Here is a 22,739-nt window from a genome sequence, read left to right on the forward strand (position 1 = left end):
TTCTCCCTCATTTCTCTCTCTCAACTATGCATGAAGTAGTTGGTGAAGCTATTTTGCCAAACACTTTTTCCAAAACAGCTTAGCTTCATCTAGAAAGTCACTCATGAAGCTATTTTCTAAAAAAACAGCTTTACTAGTGAAGTTGAGCTGTGCCAAACAAGCCCTTAGTCATTGCCATCGCTTAGCTGCTTCGCGGTGTAGCATGCATATCCCTGTGGATCTGTTCGCTTGTCTTATAAGTCGTACTTTTTCTGTCAGCCAATAATATTTTTTTCTCATAATAAATCAACGACTTTTCAGACAAGCCGTTACAAGCTCGTTATTACATCGACACAACACATTTGTCTCTAGGCCAGTAATCAATGGTAGTTTCTTTTTATATATAAAATTAAGCAGAGAAAATAAACTTGAGGGAGCTTATATACAAAGAAAAAAAACAAAAATCATCCGAATTTCTGGAGACAAGAACAAGAAGCAGTAAGGTACAATACGCTCAATGCACAGTTGTACATGGCTCACAAGATTTTTTTTTAGACAAGGGAACAAAGTTCTAGCTTCTACCTCTACCATCCATTCATAGTACACAATTTAGAGTTGAGAACACAAAAAGGAACCATAACGCTTATAAAGTAGCACGAATTTAAACAAGATGCCCCAAATTAAAAGAGGGGGGGGGGGGGGGGGATGGAATTAGTTGGTATGAGGTGTGTCGTTGCATTGTCAGTCTGGATACTACTCAAGAAACATCCAGTTATCCCGGCCCACCTCTATATATTCGTCTCTAAAATTATAAATTTCTAGAGATCGATATATGCAGCCACATTTAGAAACCGATTTCTAAAGAAACCCATTCTAAAAATCGATTTATAGACCATGTAGTAGTGATCTTTTTGTGTCTTTTGCGAGCTCAGCCGGCGATCCATGCACTGGAATAATGGAACTGTACGATGTCCCGAGCACCGACTCGTGATCTTTGTCGATTCATTGGCGTCGCTCGTCTATCTCATCTGATCCTATCCCGTGGCAATATGGCGCGGCGCGATACGACGCAACCTGGATCACACACAGGTTGCCGATAGATCGCGCGTTTTCCAGCAGGCGGTCTTGGCGGGCGAATGCATCCAACGTCAGACCACACGCGTCCGACACACACAGGCCGACAAATAGTACATACTCGTGTGAGGACGGAGCGTCCCAACACATGCAGCGAGCGAGCGAGCGACATGTCACAGACAACGGGATCTGGTGTAGTACTGCAGCGCAGCGTAAGAGTAAGTTTAATAATACAACCTACTTACTGAATGTAAGATTACTTGTAGCCTTTTTCTAAACCACTTTACAATAGTTAGTTGTTCACTATTAATATATGGCCCACTTATTTCTCTCATGTGCCCATGCTGGCTGTAAGCTTACAGTCTGCTTCTCCTCTCTTTTCTTCTTTTTCTCCACCTCAGTATTTAGTCAGCTTACGACCCACTATAATACTTGCTCTAAGTATACAAGCAAGTAGCTGATGAATGCCTCACGCCCTGTTTAGTTTTAAAAATTTTCTTTTCGTCTTATTACGTCAAATCTTTAGATGTATACATGAAACATTAAATAAAGAATAAAAAAATAACTAATTAAGATATAGTTTATATGTAATTGCAAGACGAATTTTTTAAACCTAATTAATATATGATTAGACACTAATCGCTAAATAAAGCGAAAATACTATAGTAACTAAATATAAAATTTTTCATAAACTACGCAAGGCCTGCCCTGATCTGCATGATGGTAGTATATTGGCAGCTTCTTCTAGCCAGCAGCCAATGGCAATTCCAGGTAGTTGCACCTCTCACTCTCGGCTGGGATCGCTGTCGTTTATTCATTTCTCCCATTTTCTCATTCGCGATGAAACTCACATTCCTGTTTTCCTCTCACATTCCTGTCCTTGTCTCGAGCCGATGACGACTCATCACGATGACCGGCCGGCATAACAAAGCTCAAATAAAAGTCTTTGCATGCGCCGCCTGCGCTGTGCCATTAATGCTGGCCCTGATCTTCTTTAGCTACTGTAGTTCAAGCGTGACGGTACGTGGCGTTGAGTGGCGTCGCCCTCACGAGCAGCCGACCGGCGGCACCTGTGGAGAGGTGAGGTAACCGCAGACGTCCAGCTCAGGGGCCCCAAAGTGTCCCATGCCGCCATGCGCCGGTCCAGATTCCATAACGCACGTGAGGAACCTTACTAGTAGTCCCTACCTGCAAATTGTGTTGAGCGCGAATCCTCAACGAGGTTTTATAACCTAATTTTTAATACATTTAAAATTTGGAAAACAGACCGAAAAGTTTTATTTTTATGAAACTTTCTCTATTTCTATGGATCTTTTATTATTATTTTTCATTAATATAGTATCACATCAGCATATATTTTTCTTCTTGCTGGTACAATAGTTAGGGTTTCAAAGCTAATGGCTCTCTCCCCTCGCTTCTTTTCTTATTGCTCTAATTGTCGAGATCGCTTAACACTAAATTCAAGGGCTCTCTTACGATCGTGTTGAGTAATCCTCTCTCTTAGGCCAGTCTCAATGTATGTTTTATAAGAGCGTCATGCACATTAAATATGTTGCCACATAAGCAAAATTGCTGACTTGGCAGGGTCATTAAATGAAGGAGTTTCATCAGATGAGAGAGAAGTTTTATCCTCATGAAACTCATATGGCTCGGTTACCTAGTTTATAGTCTTGGTAACTGTGCCATGAAACTATGCATTGAGACTGGCCTTAATGAAAAACATGCTAATGCACAATTATATATATGTCCCACACTATTACACAACAACCCTTAATACTAATCATAAGCCTTATCTACAGAAATTCATAACTTTTGCATATGAAGCTAGATGAAGGTGGACTTTTTATTAAACTGTAGTGCTCAGTGAGATCAACAATTTTTTTAGTTGACAAGTTTTGATTGAAATTTAGTCTAAAATTTCTTTCTGAATTCCCATATTGTGAAATTTCATATTTAGAATATCTATAGCCATTTGGAATCACAAGGACAGAAAATACATTTACCGACAGTATTTTCATATTTATACTCACACTTTTACCAACAGCCAGTGTGAAAGGCCAATAAAAATCAGCACAGTTTACTAGCGTCACCTAAGAACCGCCAATGTAAATATTATGGAAGTGACCACAGTAAATCGATTTACAGGGTTTGAAACCACCAATGTAAATGTTTTTTTTTCAAAATTTACAAGAAAAATCTAGGGAGAGCTGCACTGTGAGCCACACACAATTTTAGTTTTTTTGCACAAAACAATTCTAGCCTTGAATGATTCAGATGAAAAAATAGTGAACTATCGTTTCGAATACTACAACTTCCATTTAGACCATTTTTTCATCAAGTTCATTTGAAAATTTTAAAGAAATAATTTAAAAGTATTTATAGTGGCATAGATTAAGAAAACCGCCAGCATAAATAAATTTTACTAGCTATTTTCTTAAGTCTACCACCAATATAAATACATTTGTACTGGTGGTAGACTTAGAAAAAAGCACTAAAAATAAATTTACACTGGTGGATTATATATGGACATGGGTCCACAAGTTCATTTCTACTTGCACCTATACATTATGCACTGTCAATGAAAAAATTTCAAAACATCAGCAAAAATGAGTTTTGTACTGGTGAATCCTAAATATTCATTTTATTGTTTGATATTTTAAAATTTAAAATATTCAAAATGTCTATGGCATAGATCGTGTCAACATTTCAAGTCATTTGAAAATTCTAAATTTAAAATTTTGTAGTTTAACAAAATACAATCAATATTTAGGACTCCAGGTGACTTTAGATAATGCAACTTTCCTGCTTAGTTCAAGAAAAATGAATTTAAATAAAAATTTTATCAACTATAAATTTATAGATCGCATTGATAACTACAACTTTTCTATATAGAGTGTCAACCTCTAAGCTCCTTTAATAATTTTAAATTTTGAATTTCAAAATATGGGAATTTAAAAAGGAAGTTTTGGCACTCTAAATATTTGTAAATAAAAAAACTTTTCAACTACAAAGTTATATAAAATTCGTCTTCATCTATTTCATACATATGCAAAACTTATGATTTTTTTAGATAAGTGTTAAGGGTGGTAGTATAATCATTAGGGGGTATATAATCAAGGGCGGATCCAACGGTTGGCGGGGTCTCAAGCCCCCTACCGCTACTGGACCCCCCCCCCCAAAAGATCATTTTTTAGGCAAAGTTCCATGGTGTAGAAGGCCATGAGACCTAAGATCAAGCAACTATAGGTAGGAGACGACCTCCTCGCAAGCTGGGCTGGCCACCAACACCAATACATGTCCCAAGGCCCAAGGCCTAAGGCTAAAGGCCCAAAAGAAACCCTATCTATTCGGTATTCTAGTCAAGCCAATCCCCAATCCCCATCGACACAACATCTCTGTCTGGCTCTCTAGCTCTTATTGTGGAATGCCCTCTATCGCTACTGGACCCCCCCCAAAAGATCATTTTTTAGGCAAAGTTCCATGGTGTAGGAGGCCGTGAGACCTAAGATGAAGGAATTATAGGTAGGAGACGACCTCCTCGCGAGCTGGGCTAGCCACCATCACCAATACATGTCCCAAGGCCCAAGGCCTAAGGTACTTTTCAAGTTCTAGTCGTAGGGGTCCAACTCCACATACTAATGAGAGATTTCTTGAACTTCGGCATGTTGAGAGTTGTACAACTATTGCACTGAAAAAAGTTTGGTCGGTATGCTTTCAAGTCACAATTTATCAATCTCTGTGCTTCGTGGGCAAGGGTATGATGGAACTTCTAATATGAGAGATGAATTTATTATTAGGGTGCAGAAATTGATTCGTGACGAAAATTCTTATGCTTTCTATGTGCATTGTTTTGCCAATGAACTGCTAGCGGTTGTTACCATGTCAGCTTCTAGCGCAGACATTGTAGATTTATTTTACTATGTTCCTTTAATAGTAAATAATGTGGGGTGCTTCTTGTATGAGAAAGGATGCCTTGCTTGCAAAGCATCATGATGTGTTGCAAGAGCGAAGCCTAATAGGCTGACGTGTGACACCCCACCAATTCTAGAATTTCTCAGAAGTTGACAATTTTTGGCCCTTTAGGCACCCCCACAACCCAATATGAGGCACCCCCACCAGGCCTTGAAGCCCATGACTCCAACTCCTTTAGCCATCGTGATGCAACAGCTGCCCTCGCGGTTCTCCTTCCTCCACAGTCCGCACCTTGACTACGCATGCGTGAGACGCGAGTCGCCAGGCGACACATCGCCTGCCCTTCGTCTTCCACTTCTCCTCACCACTTCGACTGTACGGCACCTCGCAAGTCACAAAGCACGCAACCACGATCCGCCTGCCGCCCTGCCACACCTTGCTCCAGAAGTGTCGAGCCGTTGAGGATGAAGCCGTCTGCTCGTCCCTGTCCATTCATCTGATTCCTGGCGGCCATCATCTCGACGATCTCGTCCTCGTTGTCGTCGAACAGTTGCTGCCCGCTACCGCCCCAGTCGACTAAGCAGAGTGAGTGTTTATTCAATTTATGTTTGAGTTCGTCCTCAATTATTTTTTTTGCGATTTGCAAACTGTAATTTCTTTATACAGATTAATGAATTATAGGTAACCATGGAGAGGTTTTATAAACGGAAAGCTCAAGATATGATTGATGGTAACAGAACTTCATGTCCAAATGAAATCAATTGAGATGAGGAGATTAAATGTGATCCCAGTTTGAGGAAAGAAATTGATTCTTACCATCCCAACGTCAGAGACTCATTTCATGCTTTCGATGGAGAGACTTTGGTGAGCTTAGCCAAGTTATATCCAAATGATTTCACCAATGAATGATGATATGAGGGACCTTAATTAGCCATGAACTTTGTCTTTACATTGGTGATGTGAGAGCAGATAATAGATTCTCCAACTCCAACATAAACACAATTGGTGAGCTATCTCAAAAAATGGTAGAGACAGAGAAATATCTTTTGTATAGATTGGTCTTTCAACTTTTGAAGCTTGTGCTAGTATTGCCTGTCGCTACAGCTACAATTGAGAGATGTTTTTCTGGCATGAAGATTGTAAAAACAAATTTGTCTAATCACATGGGTGATCAACACTTGAGTCATAGACTTATTTGCTATATAGAGAAAGAAGAAATGAAGAAAGTTAGCGGTGAGATTGTGGTTCGTCGTTTTATGACTATGGAAGGAAAAGAGCGTAAATTTGATCTCTAAGAGGTAACACAAATGTACACGCATCTACTTTCAATTGATAATTCTATTTTTGCTAAATAATTGACATATTTGTTCTCTTTTCTTTAGGCTTGATCACATATTTTGTTATATAGAACATCTTTTGTTCATCGTTGGGGACCACAATGATCTCTGTCATATTTTTTATCAACTGTGAGTGTTATGGTCCATTTCTATACCAGTTTACTAATATTTTGACTGAAAATCATATTATCATTACTAAAATTGTGAGTTAGCTATACTATTTGCTTGAACATCACAAAAGTCATTATAGTCAGTCTTGATAAAGTTGGGCACCCCCGTGCATATGCTTTAGCTTCGCCACTGATGTGTTGCTTGAAAAGATTGAGAACAGTGATATTATGACTGGAAGAGGTTTGAACCAGGAAAGTTGCCCAGAGCTAGGCCTGGAGATACTAGATGGGGTTCACATCTTAAATCGTTGCTTCTCATTTTAGTGATGTGGGAGCCTGGGAGGTTGTCATAGATGTCCTTGAGATAGTGAAGAAAGATTCCATTAAACCATCATATGTAATGGTGGAGCTTTAGGTTTAATTGGAAAAAATGAGGAGCTTTGATTTTGTGTTGGTATGCATTAATTGGAATTCAGCATGTCGAGATGATATAATGAGAAGGAGATATTTAGAAATGTCGTATGTTATTGCCTAAAAAAATAGTGGCATACTTTATTTTCTTCTAAATTCATAATTTGGAGGTCCATATATGTTTCACTAGTCAATTATATCTATTTATGTAGATTGTTGCTTCGGATAAATAATGGCTATCACCGTCATGCGTCATCTATTATTTCATAAGTTAGCCTTTCGGTATGGATAAACCACATCATTTATTTTTCATGATGTATTTTGTGAATTTCATTGTTCGTTGATCAAATTTGACTTTTGTGGAGGGTCATAGTGGAGCTAGCTATGTTTTTGTAGCGCTTTTGTTTAGCCCTCCTAAAGTTTTTCCTAGGTCCACCACTAGGTATAATTATCGCTTTTTTAACTTCCGTCTCCAATGAATTTCTAGAAAATATTATTTTCATAGTGTCTGGGAGCCAATTGTCACAACTAAAGTGTCTTCTAGTAAAGACAATATTATGTAGGATCCATCCAGAAATACCAGCATTGAAGGATATTGTACAGCAAATTTACTTAATACAAAGCGATCCACAACAAGCCAAGAAGCACCGGCTATCCGGCAAGGAGGAGCTGCCGGCAAGTAGCAGCCCCGGCCAGCTACAGGTCATCACTGATGGATACGCGCACCAGCCGCCACGTGTCGCGAAAGGATTACAGTCAATGATAAGCCTGGCTACTTTGCTTACATCACCCTAGTACCCTACAGGGGCATGTGTAGATTCTGAGTATGTATATATTGGTCGAATATATATGCATCTTTCTACACGAGTACATCGTAATACAAAGCATTTTTTTTTTCTGGTCCTAATAACCAGACGTACTACACACATCATGCATGCACATGGTCCTTGCAGATGCATGTTATGTTGTTGATTAGTGGCTAATAAGCAAGTTAGCCATAGAATGGTCTCATATATGACGGTACGTACGGTACGGGGAGGGTCGTGCTCCCATGGAGAGGATCGGAGCTAATGGGAGGAGCTGGTGCGTACATGAGTGATGAGAGTCCATGCAGGGAGCTGATGAGATCTATAGCTCTAGAGCTAATGGATCGAGGGCTAGCTAGCTAGCCATCGTCGTCGTCGTCGTCGGAGCTCTTGGAGGCCGCCGCCTCGGAGAGCATCTTCTGGATCCGCTCCATCGTCTCCGCCTCGATGATGTTGCGTTCCTCGCGCTCCTTGTTGTACGTCTCGAAGAACTCCTTGTTCTCCTTCTCCAGCTCCTTCCACACTGCACATGCGCATGCATGGAGATGGCGGCAATAATTTTCAGATCACACACATGAAATGACAGAACAGAATAGCAACACACACATGCATAAGGTGATATGCATATGCAAGATAAACCAGCAGTACGAGAGAAATGGTTAAACGGGGAAGGATTATTTGAAATTAAAGCATCACTCATGTCCAGTATATATGCACGCGCGGTGTATTATTACCAGTGGCAGTGACGACAGGGTTGACGTTGGCATGCTTCTCCAGTGCATCCATGCACTCTTCCTTGTTCAGGTTGAAGCAGATGCACTTCTCTATCATATGGTGAACCTGAACCCAGCAACACAAATTAATTAAGCAACACCAAAACCATATGTTTGTAGAAATGGAACAGGCAGGTAGAGTATAGCGCACACACCATTCTGATGTAAGATGCTGATGATGAGGAGTCGCCCATGGTGACCTAATTGACCAGTAGCAAAGCACACCAGCTAGGGCTTTGAGGAAAAGCTCTAGCTGTTGCTGAGCTAGCTAACACCCGGCCAGTCTAGGGGTAGTAGCTAGAAGATGACCCGTGTGTGTGCGCCACCAATAAGCTGCAACGACCACCGGCGAGGAGATAGAAATAGGGGAATGGGGGGAGGGGGACGTGGAGCATGCCACGTGGGCACCGCCTCCTCATTGGCCGGGAGGTGGCCGGGGAGATTTTTCCGGGCCCACATCTCGCTCTCGGGCTCTCAGCTCTAGCCTGCTTTGTTTTTGTGGCTGCAGTCTCTGGGCGGCCGAAGTGACAAGCTTGCATTGCATCAACGGCCATAATTTACTGTTGTTTGGGCCTTCATGTTTTGGCGTATTGCTCGTTGGACATGTCTTTTACTTTTACACGACGTTGAGCGTACGTGCTCATCTTTTCTTTCTAGTAATCTGCTGAAAGACGTACTAAACATGCATTTCAAAATGAATAGTTTCTTGTGGTGTAACCAGTATACTTGTTTTTAAGTCCTCAACTTGATACAAATATTTATATATTTTTTAATTTATTTTTGTACATTTTAAAATTATTCTAGGATTCTTTTTCAAAAACGACGCTATATTTTTAGTGGTAGACAATGTTCTTATCCACAGCAATACATCTGTGGTGACTTCGTAAAATCTTGAAACCTGTAAGCTCAGTTTTTTAGAGATGTTTATAGAAATAGGGTTTATATAGTTTATTTATAAGAGGGAGTGTGCGTGTATTTTATGGACGTCTACGTTTTATTGTGTAATTTAAAAGTAATAATTACTTTATAATACGATTAGAGGCGTCTTGTTGCCTGCCGGCTGGCAGCGCTCAGCACACGTGCAGTACAGACGTACAGTACGTAGTGCATGCTGGGGCAGACTCGGTGGCTTGCCAAGTTGCTGTGCATGCATGCATAGATGCACTTGTCTTCCTCTTTTTTTTGAGATCTTTTCATTGATCATGAACATGATTACAATCAGCAGCTATAATACCCTGTAAGTCTGGTGGTGGTACAAGCCTAGCCACTCCACCGAATTAGTACGAGATACCAGTTTAGCACATTTATAAGCTAACTTACAAGTTCTACTGGAGAAAACAAAATTAAATCGATCGGCGAAGCTCCAACTTAGATCTTGTGTCTGCCATAGAAAAGGGCCAAATCAAAAATTTTGGCGCCAATGATTCTCCCACAGAATTATAGGGGGTGATTGGTTGCTCCTTCGCCGGTGAGCCGGGATGGAATCCTAAACCTGGTTGGTTTCATGCATGCCCGAACCACGCACTCAGGTGTGTTTAGTTGGTTGCCCAAAAATGACTTGTACAAGATGAGAGCGAGTTTGTTTGGTTGTATCGTTGGACCAATTGCTAGAATGAAATTGGTGTCCCACTTATGTTTGGTTGCAAGAATGGACTATGGTGTTAGCACCCAGGTATAGATTTGGTGAAGTTACCACTGTGATCAACAAAAGAAGCACCACAACACAAAACAATTCAATGATTCTTTGCAATAGAACTGACCATTGCCTCATATCATTATGCATCATCATTAACAATGACCTTGGAGCATCAAACAAATTGAAAACAATACCACAATTCTTGACAAAGAGTGTCGGTATCTCACAAGGTCACTATCTTTAGATAAGTACAAATCATCACAGGCACTTGTTCCCACTATTAAGAATGTACCACCAACAGAAAACTCTAAACCATAGAAATAATACACAGACAAGGTGCATAGGAATATAGCTAAAAAGAGGAGTGTATCGCACAGATCCGAGGGCGGAAGAAGATGAATCCACAAACAAAATCTAGATCTGAAGTAAACATATGTAGAGTTCATGCCATGAACCCTAACGTTCATGGTACGACAAACAAAATCCACAAATGAAACAACAAAATCGCCGCACAGAAGACCAAGGGATACAGACACCATCGGACCACCGGAGGACCAGCATAGAACCAGCAGAGGAGGTCGACTCGATCGGTCAACCGAGGTCGATGGGGACGAAGAGAGGTGCGGATATGGGGGCAATAACGACCCTAGCTAGCCATGAACCCGCGCATGCCCAGATGTGGCCATCTCCCACGCTCCATGAGACCCTTCCCGCCAAGCACCACGCCATCCCGGCTCGTGAGGGAAGCATAAAAGGGGAAAACATGGGGATGGGCGGGACAGAGGGGTGGAGATGAATGAGATAGAGTAGGAAAATAGTGCAAGGCATGCATCCAAACACCCTACACCTAGTGGTGCTGGGACGGGGCTTAGGATGGTCCGAGTAGGAAAATAGTGCAAGGCATGCATCCAAACACCCTACACCTAGTGGTGCTGGGACGGGGCTTAGGATGGTCCGAGAAGGGCAACCAATCACCCTATAATTACTTGGCAATCTGTCTCGAGCTCAGGACGCTGCACCCCCATAGTCTATGGCATACTGCCATCACCTCCGTAGCCAAAGCAATGAGGCAGTGATCATACCATCTTGTTGGGCCCCCACAAGATCGCCTTCATGATCTCTGGGTACCACTCCAGTCCTCCAGTGTCCTTCATTCTGCATAAAAAGAGGCATCGACAATGCATTTGGTCCACCCTGGCAGGTCGCCATTATGTTGCAGCGCTCTCGGCACGCCCTTGTCTTTGGTCAGGTGTGAGAGCTACCACAAGTCATACGCTGTATCCTTGGTCGATTCATAGCCTTATTCGTCAGAATACCTGGCTCATCATGTCTTCTTTTGTTCCTCGCCATCCACAATTCCACAAAGACCACATACCGTAGAGAAAAATCACGGCGGTGTTCTCTGAGCAGTAGCTAGGATCAACCAAGTCCTGCGCCCATGTCCGGGGATGCAGCCGTAGCAGTTTATTAGCGCCTGTTAATGCTCTCCAAAAACAGCAGGCCACCGTACAGTCCATGAGGACATGCGCTTGATGGATTCCTCCTCAATGCCATAGACATCGCAGTTTGGCACAGGCTCGATGTGTCTCTTATGAATAACTGCTTTTGTCGGCAGGATTCCATTCACCACGTGCCACTAGAAAACATGGACCTTTAGGCAAACACATAACCGCCAAATGCGCTTCCAAGTCAGATCGCCCGAGGCGCTGATGCCATTCCTTGCTCTGCTTGGTACCACTACTTGTTTTAGAGACGACGGTAACGGTAAGTCGATCTCACGTTATATAGTTGCCGTGTTTCTCCGGCTTCCAGTCCCAAACATTCTCACGAGCTCCCCCAATTAGCGTACTCAAAATGGCATGAACATCAATATCCACAAAAAAAAAAAGAATGGTTGATCACCTCTTCATTCCATCCACCACTCAGTGTGATAAGTTCAGGAACCAAGGGCACCTGCGGATCCTCTAGCACGACCTAGCGGTTTCCCTTCGAAGTGGTTCAGGATCCACCGGTCATGTCAGATGTTTGTCGAACTTCTATCATCACCGATTATTTTCAAGAGCTCCTTCTGCAACACCTCTCTTCCGGCTAGGAACACACGCCAGGTTTGGCTGGTATGTTTTCTTCGAGATGCTGACAGGAAATCCGATCGAATCATGAAAATACCGGCCCCTCAAAATCCTTGGACACAAAGAATTTGAATCTTAAAAATGCTGGCACGGGCTCGGCGGCTTTGCCAAGTTGCCATGCATGCTGAGCGAAGCAACCGATGAGGTAATAAAACAAGAATATGACACTAATTTCGTACGTATTAAGAGCACTCACAATGCAGACTCTATCATAGAGTCTAAAGTTATTTATTACCTCGAACAATGTGGACTTGGAGTCTAAATAAGACTTGGAGTCTTATTTTTTCTACCTCTTTCTTCAATAAATATGTTGTCACATCAGCAAAATACCATAAATAATATGTAATTAAGTGTCTTGGACTCTGTGATAGAGTCTTGCATTGTGAGTGCCCTCGACCGGGGGCGACAGCGGCGGCCTCATCATCAGCACCAACGCCCTGAACCGCGTCGTCGGCAAGGAGGAGATCACCGTGGAGAGCGAGCGGCGTCACGCTGCAGCAGCTCATCGACGCCGCAGCTCGTGCCGGGCTGGCGTTGCCGCACTCGCGCGCCCTACTGCTAGCTGGCTGCGGCCGGCTCACGGTCGGCGGCTTGATCGTCTCCACGGGCGCGCACTTACGGGAGCTCCCTGTGGGGCAACGGCTAGCTCTGTCGTGCACGAGTACGTTGTCGGGATGAGGGTTGTGACGCCGGCGCCACCGATCGAGTGAGGGGTATGCCAAGGTCCGGGTGCTCGTCTCGTCGACGGCGACACCGATCGAGCTGAACGCGGCCAAGGTGTCACTCGGCGTCATTTCTCAGGTACCGTAACACAGGGATCGATCTGACGAGGGACACTATCCTTTATCCTCTTCTATCGCTTCCGCCGCAGCGTGACGACGGCTGTCTTTTTGCTCTCCGTGTCATGTCCCTGAAACACCTGAACGTTCAATAGACAGAACCTTGTTTTAAAGTGAATAAGCGCACAAAGTTCTACCCTAAAAACTAATCATGCACCGTACGTAAACCTTTAGAGTTTCTTATACCAGGTTAAAAATACTGATTCACAAAATTGCACATGCACAGCACATTGATAGCAAAACACACACACACACACATGCAATGCCGTATAATTAAGTTTTGCTTGTAAACAAATACAAATGCGGTTTCCTAAACAATTGTTGAGTGTTGACTTATTAGGACACTCACAATGCAGACTCTATAATAGAGTCTAAAGTTATTTATTACCTCGAACAATGTGGACTTGGAGTCTTATTTTTTCTACCTCTTTCTTCAATAAATATGCTGCCACATCAGTAAAATACCATAAATAATATGTAATTAAGTGTCTTGGACTCTGTGATAGAGTCTTGCATTGTGAGTGCCCTTAGAGCGGCTCCAAAAACTTCATATGTCCCTCCTAAATGCTAAGTATAGAGATTTTGGTGAAAAACTACATTTCAACATGTTCTTTATAAGTAGTTATGCAGATATGACCACCTTCTATTTTGGATTTTTCGCTAACCAAAATACAAGATAAAAATGGTTTTTAGAGTGCGCACGAGATAAAAAAACTGTTGGAGAGTGAAAATATATAGAAAGTGATTTTTATGCAAAGGACTCTTCAAATGATGATCTAGAGAGTAAAATTCAGAAAGACCCTTAGAGATGCTCTTAGCTTCCTAGGGGTCACATAGATCTTTATTTATTGGGTTGGAGGATGAGCGGGTCATGCACACCGTGGTTGGCAAGATGAAGTTGTTGGGAAGGAGTGAAGGAGTGAGGGCCAAGTCGGTATGGGCCTGCCCATGGCCATATGGCAGTGGCGGGGGCAAGGATGAGGTCGTTGCGAGGGATTGGCGGCGGGGCAGTGGATGGTGGGTGAGGAGGAAGACAGATATCAAATCTGAAAGCAATTGTGCAAGGAGAATGGTTGCACGCGGAGGAAGAGGGCAGAGGGGCCACTAGCGGTGGAGGACGGGGAAGGCGTGGGAGGAAGAATTGCGCGTGGCACGGGGAGAAAGCGGGGCATTACTTTGTCACCTTTTTGTTTCTTAGGCTCCCTGCTCTTTGCTTGGTATCTTAGACCTTTAAAACCCCTCCTGTTTTATAAAAAAAATGGTACGAAGAAATGACGAGGGACTTCAATTTGTAACTGTATGGGGCCGTGCAGCCTAGAGTCGGAAATCCTTCTATGGGCTGAGCCCAGTTCGAACCGCTAAGAACCACGTAAATTATTTTTCTCGTAAGCTAACTATCTTAAATTTTGACAGTGTAAACAATTATGGCACCAAAACATGTATACTATGAAATATGATAATGTCTTTTTTTTTCCTTTTTATCCATCTAATAAAAAATGGTAAAGCTTTTGCCACCTTTCTAAAAAAAACTATTAAGTGTTATAATTAATAATATTATTTACATAAATTTGGTCAAATTTAATATCATTTGAATTATGATAAAACTAGAGTTTCTTTCATTTTGCGATGGAAGCGGCATGTTTTATTCCTTGGAATGATTTAGTAAATTGTTTCAGTAGTTGTATCAACATTTTCTTCCGAATAATTTCTGTAATAGTGTTAATCCCAAGATAAGGATAACTCCTACGATACTGTAAAAGAAATATGAATGCTTACCAAGTGGAGAAAAAAACTAGCTACTATAGGAGAATCAGGGGAAAATGAAAGGAAAGATAAAAGAGATAAAAGGTAAAGGAAGAGAATAAGAAAACATTATTGGCCAATAATGTAGCACATCCAATGTGTCGCAAGCCCGTTGGCAAGGAAAACTCAGCTGGTTAGGTTTTCTCATGAACAAGTTTAGTGAGTTAAATTCTCTACTTGACGCGAGTGCTCTTATGTTTTTGAATTTGTTTTAGAATTTAATAGAGTTATTTTTTGAATGGTGAGTGACGTGCTCAACAACATTGACATATGTGGTGACTTCATTAACATCGGGATCATATTGTTTATTTTTTCGGAGGTGCTTATAGAAGCAGAATGTGTATGTATTCATTGCACTACTACCAAACATATTTTCGGAGGTGGTCATAATCAATTTCTAGAGACGGATATGCTGCCTGCCTCTCAGTCGCAGTCACTGTTAATGAGTATTTTTTTAGGCGGCATAACGCCCTTCTCTAGGAAGAAATCACAAAATATTAGAACAGAGAGACGAGGGGAGAGAGCAGAGAGAGAGACGGACACTCCATCTTAGAAGCCTTAGAGCATCTCCAAGGGCTTTGCAAATAGACTTTGCATTGACATATTTGCAAAAAAGACTAGAAAATATCCCTCCAATGGTTTTGCAATTGAGGTTTCCAATTTGGTAAACTTTGCAAATAGAGGTTGAGCCTTTGCATATATGCCTACCTCTTCCCCACTTTGCATCCAGGAATCACGTCGGTCCACGTCACACTCCTGGCGCGCGCGAGCTTCCCTTCCTCCTGGCGCGCGCGATCTTTCTTCTGCCTGGCGTTCGCGAAGTCGATCGTATCGGCGATCTCCGATCCCCTTCGCGCGGCAGGAGCCGGCCCGTTCGCGACGTCCATCCGGCTATCGGCGATCTCCCCTTCGCGCGCCAGGAGCCCGTTCGCGAAGTCCATCCGGCCTATCGGCGATCGCCAGGAGCCAAAGCAGACCGTCGCGATCTGGACTTCGCGCGCGAACTCCGTCGTCTTGGCGCGGGGATCGGTCCTCCATCGTCCTGGCGCACGAAGAGGCTCTCCCTCCGCCGGCTGAATACGTCTTCTCGCGTGCGATCTCCCGTCCTCCAAGGTATACTCCATGCATCCCAATCTCTCTCCAACTCGGTTCCGATAGCAGGCGGCCATTGTTCGTAGGGTATGAGGATGGGCACGCTCAGTATGATGAACGCATGAATTATCGGATACATGTTCTGGCCATGTTTATTTCATATAAAGTTGTAAAAGTTTGCTGTAATTTTTTGTAGATTGGATCAAATGCCTGGAAAACCTCTTTTCTCATTGACCGCTAGCAAGCGTGCTACGTCAGCCTCAGTTGGGTATCTCAGATATTCGGCTTCAAATATTTGTACAACTGCAGTAACGAACTTACGTAGGCTCTCAAGTGCAGTGCTTTCGCCAATGCGAATGTACTCATCTGTAGCATCAGCAGAAACCCCATATGTGAGCATACAAAGAGCGACAGTGACTTTCTGGAAGCAACTCAGACCGAGCACACCTGCCGCATCCCTTTTCTGCACAAAGTAATGATCATGTGCTTCAACCGCATTCATGATGCGTCGGAAAAGAGGCTTGCTCATTCTGAATCTGAACAAAACAAACAAAAGTTCAACACCTCGAAAAATAGACAAATACTATGAATTAATGTAATGTCAAAGAATATAACAACCTCCGACGGAATAAATCATCTCCATACGTCGGATTATCCGCCAAATAATCTTGATACATCCTCCGGTGGCCGCCTTCTCTATCACAAAAAATAACAGCATGGCCAGGGACCGAACCACCATGTATTCGTTTACTTTTATGCAAAAACATGCGCACAATCGAAGCAGCAACGAAGATGTCGTAGTCCTCGTCGTCCGAAGAATCGTCATCCAATTGCTTCCGGAGACGTGATCTAGAAGCCCTCAACTAAGAAAAATTGCACAGCTCATAATATAGAACAAAATAAACATGATTTGGATCAAGATATTCGTATACGAAGATAAAACCTTTGCGATGTGCCGTGCACCGAGGCTTAGATCTGTTGTCTGGCAACCTGGATGCCATCTGTGTCGTCCCTGGATGATCTTGTAACGAAGACGCAAGGAACTGGCAGGGAATTTTGACCACGTGAGTGGCTTCCAGCGATTAGTACGATTTCCAAGCGATCTGGCTTCCAGCGATTATTTCAGCGAGTGGCAGGCAGCCGCATAGGAACTGGCGGCGGCTCTGTTCCTCACGACGACGTGGGCGCGAAGAGAAGCCAGAACTGACGGCAAACAACTGAATGGCGCGCCAAAACAGAATTTTTTACAGAAAAAAAATATAGGACTTGGCAAAATGCAAAACGGTTGGAAATCACGTCTTTTACGACTTTGCAAATTTATTTAGGACTTTGCAAATTCTCTCAAATACAAAACTGAAAATGCATAACCCTTGGAGATGCTCTTAGTAACCCGTTTAAAACGCAACAGTAATAAACTATTTCTCTCAAGCACCAACAAAAGCAGATTAAACACAACCGCCACTCCAACTAGATCTTCAACGACACCCTCCAGCCGTGAGGCACTGTCTTGGGCAAATCTTCACTGAAACCAGCATACTGATTCTTGGTGGTCACCCAACAGGAAGCCACCACATCATCTTGGCTTGAAATTGAGCTCGGCTATCATTCCCCTCAGTTGATCCTCCTTTTCCCTTGGACATAGAATTATCCAATTCTGTGCCATACACATGATCCTTTGGTAGAGTATCTCCATACTCTTCCAGCCACATTTCTTAGTTTCCAAAGACTCCACAGGGCTGCTGCAGTAATAATATATGTAACACGGTGTTTCCTATTAGAAAGCCAAAATTTTCCAATCTCATCTAAAGAACCACCTATATTGATTTTCAGATGGAGGACAAAGTCTTCCAAAGCTGAACTGCTATCACACAGTCAAAGAAAAGGTGCTGAATGGATTCAGTTTCACAGCAAAATAAGCAAGTTGCATCATCTAATTTTCTTCTTTTTCTCAGATTATCTCTAGTTAACACCTTATTCTTGGAAACCAGGCAAAGGAAAAAAATGCACTCTAGGAGGGACTTTTATTGACCAAAGGGCTGGAACCAACGCTGGTTGGACACCTCTAAAATTAATTACTTTGTATAGAGACTGAGTAGGTGCCATTAGAGGCAAATTGCCATATCAGATAATCCTCCTCATTGGACAAGGTAATTGTGGAGGCCAGCTGACAAACTTCTAGCCACTGATCTTCTAAACTATCATCTATGTTTCTCCTAAAAGGGCATTTGAGAGTTGAACCATCCCAAACCTCTAAAATTGTTGCATTCTTCTCATTAACTATCTATAAAGTTTCCAAAACTGGATCGCGAGACTTGAAGACCCCAACAAATTATCCTCCCAGATTCTAGTTCTATCACCTCTTCCTATCTTCCAGTGAAAACCCATTCTAGCTAATTGAGCAGCCAAACATAAAACCTTTAAAGAAACTAGAGGCACCACTAATTAGCTGTCTTGTATTTGAAGTCTACCAACTCTCTCCAGAGTTGACTTTTAGGGAACTTGCCATTCATTAGCTTCTCGTCCTTCCTTTGGGAAGAATAGAACAACCGAGAGATTTAGCTGCAGTTGGATGTCACTACCCAGGTAGGTAATCTCGTCAGTTACCACGAGAACAATGAATACAAGTTGTAGGCCAGCAAGAATAATCACAAAAGCCACACCTTACGCCATGCAAAAACCGGATGCTAGACGCAAAGTACATGCATATAAACAACCCTACAAAATCTTTGGCGAATTGCGAGTGCCAGAGATGCCGGGGACGGCATAAAAGAAACCCTCATTCCACGATCGACGGTCAGACCCACCATCGCAACGCGCCCACAACACCAATTCGATGGCTAAATCCGCATGCCTTTGCCTTTGGCTTTAACCCTGCTCCACGTCTGATCGGCAAGGGCACGCGCGTGCTCATCTTCGCTTCTAATTTCTAAAAGATTATTCGCCACTGCGAATTTCTTTACGAGATTTCCGCGTAAAAGCGACGGAATGGGCTTTTTTTTTGGGCTTGAGTGGGATCCTTCTGATCCGATTTAGGACAGGGTTAGATGCTGACAGGCAGAGTTGTTTATGGGAAAACCACTGGCTTGATGTGCTGATGCTTTGTACTATAAAATTATCTTTGGTGTTGGTGTGATTTCAGCATCATGTGAGGATGAGGCTTAGTGAAGGAGAGAAACTGGGTGCAGTCTTGCAGACTTGGTTTTGTTGTCAGGCAACTGTGATGAAGGCTAAGCTGATCTTGTCTGCTGGCTGTTGCATTGCAGCTTTCATGGCCACTAAATTATAGTAGAATATGGAATCTCTTCCCTATTTTCAGCTTTGGACTTTGTGCTCTTAAACTACTAGTAGGAAGTACTAGATTTCTTTGTTTTATATCAAATTTACCAAACTCTTGGTTAGCTGTTAGGTACACCAGAATTGCCAAATCTGCCACTAAGCCAGATGACTTATGTTCAAGTCAGGAGTCAGTGGAACCTACCTCATTGACATGTTTGCGGCATCTTAAGCTGACCATTACTCAAATGTCCTGTTTATATACCCAAAATAAAACAAAATATGTTTTCATTGGTCATTAATGTTTAAAGTCTGGCATCATCAGATGCAAAAAAGCAAAAAGATGATCAGTGAGATAAAAGTTGCCCTCTTAAATCTACTCAGCATGTAAAAAAGTTGTTAATCCAAATTGTGGAGCCGTATCATTCTGATATTCAGATATGCTAATTTATGCGCCATATTGCCATGCGCCTGCCGATGTGTACCAGGAGGAGAATTGTGACCTAGACAGCCATTGATGGGAGCAAAAAGTTGCTGCCTCCATTGTTTTCCCCACATTGCCTTGTTTCCCTCTCTCTGTTTTTTTTTTCCTTTATTTTTGGGGATAAATTTATCCCTCAACAAACCAATACTTGCTTGTTTTCTGATCATCCGTAGCTTCAAAGGCGAACATGATGCCGGTAGTGTGAAGCAATACATGTAGCAATGTGTGGTGCAGTAGAGACTGTACCCTTTTTAGATTGCAAGTTTTGTGTGTCGGCCACTGAGTATTCCCTGAAAAACAATGCTACTCCTGTTCTAAAAGTGAACATGTGTTTCTGATGGGAATGGGATTAGTAAGGGCAACATTTGAGATGATCTACTATGTTTTTTAAAGACGTATGTTAGATGTTACCACACACCTTTGATCGTCCATCGTCCTGCGTTGGCGCTACTTTGAGTTGCCAGTGTTCAGAAATCGGAGCCAAGCAATGCAGGCCGGCCGGACTGGAAAACGTCGTTTCTTGTAGTACATTTTTTCTGGATGAATCTAGGGTTCTAGGCTTGCTTGAAAGTTGAAACATATGCAGACAAGCAGATTTGCTCTTGCTCCCTTCAGCAAATCATGACTCTGACTTAATCAGTCTGTTTGCTTGAGCTTATCAGCCGAATCTACCAGTCATTCAGCAATTCAGCATACTTTCTGCCATGGCTTAGAGCCAAATGACTTCAAGCATGTTTTCTTGCTGCAGCATACTATCTGAACATGTGCCCATGAATACTTTTCTTTCTCGAGAAAACGGAGTAGAGTAGGAGTACTTGTCTATCAGTGCTTATCAGAGACAATTCTAAAGTGATGTAATGGAAGCAAGACTTTGCTATTGATTTTACTCATCCATGGAAAATTTTACAGCTATTGCATAGAGTAATGTACTGGAAACAGTCAATGTTCAAAGTTCAGATGTCATTCATTTGAACAATATCATCATGACACAGGGTGGTCAACACCACAAGTTTTAGTTTTTTTTTTCACAAAATCCCCAGAACGCATTTGCATCATTGTACAATCATCAGGGATTCATGGCACTACCATATCATCATCCCCTGCAAATCTCGGTGAGCTCATCAAGGCTGTCCGACTCGGCGGCGATCTTGGACGCCGCCGACGACAGGAAGCGGAAGCCGGCGTCGCTGGCGCTCTTCCTGACAGAGGCCAGCTGCTGGGACTTCTTGCAGTAGGCGATGAGCCCCTGGATGGGGTTCTCCACCTCGGAGCTCGCGCTGCTGCTCCTCCTCAGCGCCGGGCCCGCGCCGTCGGACTCGCTCGAGGTCCGGACCGACGAGGAGGCTGACGAGCTCGACGACGACGACGAGCACGAGGACGACGAGGACGACGGCAGCGCAGGGACGGAGGACGTCTTGTTCGACGAGGAGTACCGGACGATGACGCTGGAGAAGGACCGCCTGTGCCCGTGCTCGCGCTCCTTGTACCGGCCTCCTGCGGGTGCGGCGGCACGGCTGCTGCCGCCGACGACGCCGACGCCGCCGGTGTGGGAGGCGATGCACCTGTTGCTTCTGATCTGGGCGAACGGGTTCTTCTTCCTCCACGCCCTGGGTTGCCCATGGGCGAGCTCCTCCCTTGCTCCCCTCGCCGCGCCAAGATCGTCCGGGTTCCCCGGCTTATTGGCTGCGAAGATGGTCTTGAGGTACGCCTTGGACGCCTTGAGCCTGAGCCCGAGGTTGAGCTGCCTCATGAACCTGAGCTTCCTGGACCACGGCTTCCTCTCCCCGCCGGTCGCCGCCGCGGCGTCGTCGTCTGCCAGCGCCAGGCCGGCCGCGTACTCCTGGAAGTACTCCTCGACGTTGAGCTCCCCGCTGACGTAGCACGAGTTGGCCGGCGACGCGTTGCACGACTCGTACGGAGTCGCCGGGGCGGTGCTGATGCTGATGCCGTGGAGGTGGTGGAGAAGCTCCCTGCTGCCGCCTCTGCTACATCCCCCGCGGCCGTCCAGGAGCTCCTCCACCATCTGGATGCGCGGCGGCAGGTGCAGCGGCAGCAGCTTCCCCTTGTAGAAGAGCTCGTCCGCCGGCGACGCCAGTGGCTCCCCCCACCGGTCCAGCGGCGCCGACATGAACTCGAACTCCCGCGCCCCGGCAGAGCTGCTCAGGTCCATGTCGATGTAATCCTCCTCCTCCTCTTCTTCCACCTGCCGCTGCACCTCTCCTCCATCCCCCTCCTCTCGCCTTCCCGCCATTGCCGCGTGTTCTTTGGTTGTGGCGTGCCGGCGCGCTGCGTCTGTCTGTCTGTGTAGGATGATTTTTCGGTGCTGAAACGGCAGAGGAATCGATGGAGTGGGGGTTATAAACAAACTGGAACGCTCGTGCTTTACAGGGGGCCTGGCCTACCAACCATATTCCGCATGATCGGCTTCTTGTTCGCGTCTCGGCCATCTCCGTGTCGTGTCGTCCCTCCCTCCATATCATTGCTCCATCCCTGGCTTTGGCGCCATCTTTTTCTGATGAAAACCCGGCTTTGGTGGCGCCTCTGCCGTCTGCCCTCTGCGAGTACTGATTATAGGGCGCAGCTCTTTTGCTTTTTTGAACGCCTTCCCTCTGCGGCGGTGCATAGGAGTAGGAGTAGCATGCTTCTCGTCTTTCCATGGCTAGAGTCACCTCGTGCCATTTCATATCAGACAGTAGGAGGAGTACTCCAGTGCAGTGTTGGTAAGGAATTGTTATTGGATGATCACTGTAGGATGCGGCAATGATCGTTTGGAGTTCCCAACTAGTGTCTGGGAGAGTTACGAGCGGTACGGACGATACGCAGGATCTGTGACTGTGCTGGGACTGGGATTCCTTGGGTTGCTGGACCTGGACCCGTGCGTGCTTCACTAAAATCTTTGGATGACACATTGCCGTTGCTTGCTACGGTCAAGTTTTGAATTCGAAATGGGTTGCGTTCAAAAAAAAAAAAAATCGAAATGGGTAAGCAGCTCGTGCCCCGGAACGGAACGAGGGCGCACACTGCGAGCACGGAGCACTGCGAGCAGGCTGGCTGCGACCAGTGACGCGCTACACTGCACCA

The 22,739-nt window shown here is 44.2% G+C and overlaps 2 protein-coding genes across 2 annotated transcripts; both read right to left on the reverse strand.

Annotated features, from left to right (window-relative positions):
* Positions 7,379-8,737, reverse strand: LOC8061776. The gene is made up of 3 exons (XM_002441180.2): positions 8,558-8,737; positions 8,364-8,469; positions 7,379-8,152 (listed from the first exon to the last, which is right to left on the reverse strand). The coding sequence occupies exons 1-3, from the start codon at positions 8,594-8,596 to the stop codon at positions 7,989-7,991; spliced, it is 309 nt and encodes a 102-aa protein (XP_002441225.1). The 5' UTR covers positions 8,597-8,737; the 3' UTR covers positions 7,379-7,988.
* Positions 20,184-22,225, reverse strand: LOC8061777 (probable membrane-associated kinase regulator 4). The gene is made up of 2 exons (XM_002441181.2): positions 22,065-22,225; positions 20,184-21,981 (listed from the first exon to the last, which is right to left on the reverse strand). The coding sequence occupies exons 1-2, from the start codon at positions 22,131-22,133 to the stop codon at positions 20,752-20,754; spliced, it is 1,299 nt and encodes a 432-aa protein (XP_002441226.2). The 5' UTR covers positions 22,134-22,225; the 3' UTR covers positions 20,184-20,751.

Source organism: Sorghum bicolor, chromosome 9 (assembly GCF_000003195.3).
Source record: "Sorghum bicolor cultivar BTx623 chromosome 9, Sorghum_bicolor_NCBIv3, whole genome shotgun sequence".
Taxonomy (NCBI): domain Eukaryota; kingdom Viridiplantae; phylum Streptophyta; class Magnoliopsida; order Poales; family Poaceae; genus Sorghum; species Sorghum bicolor.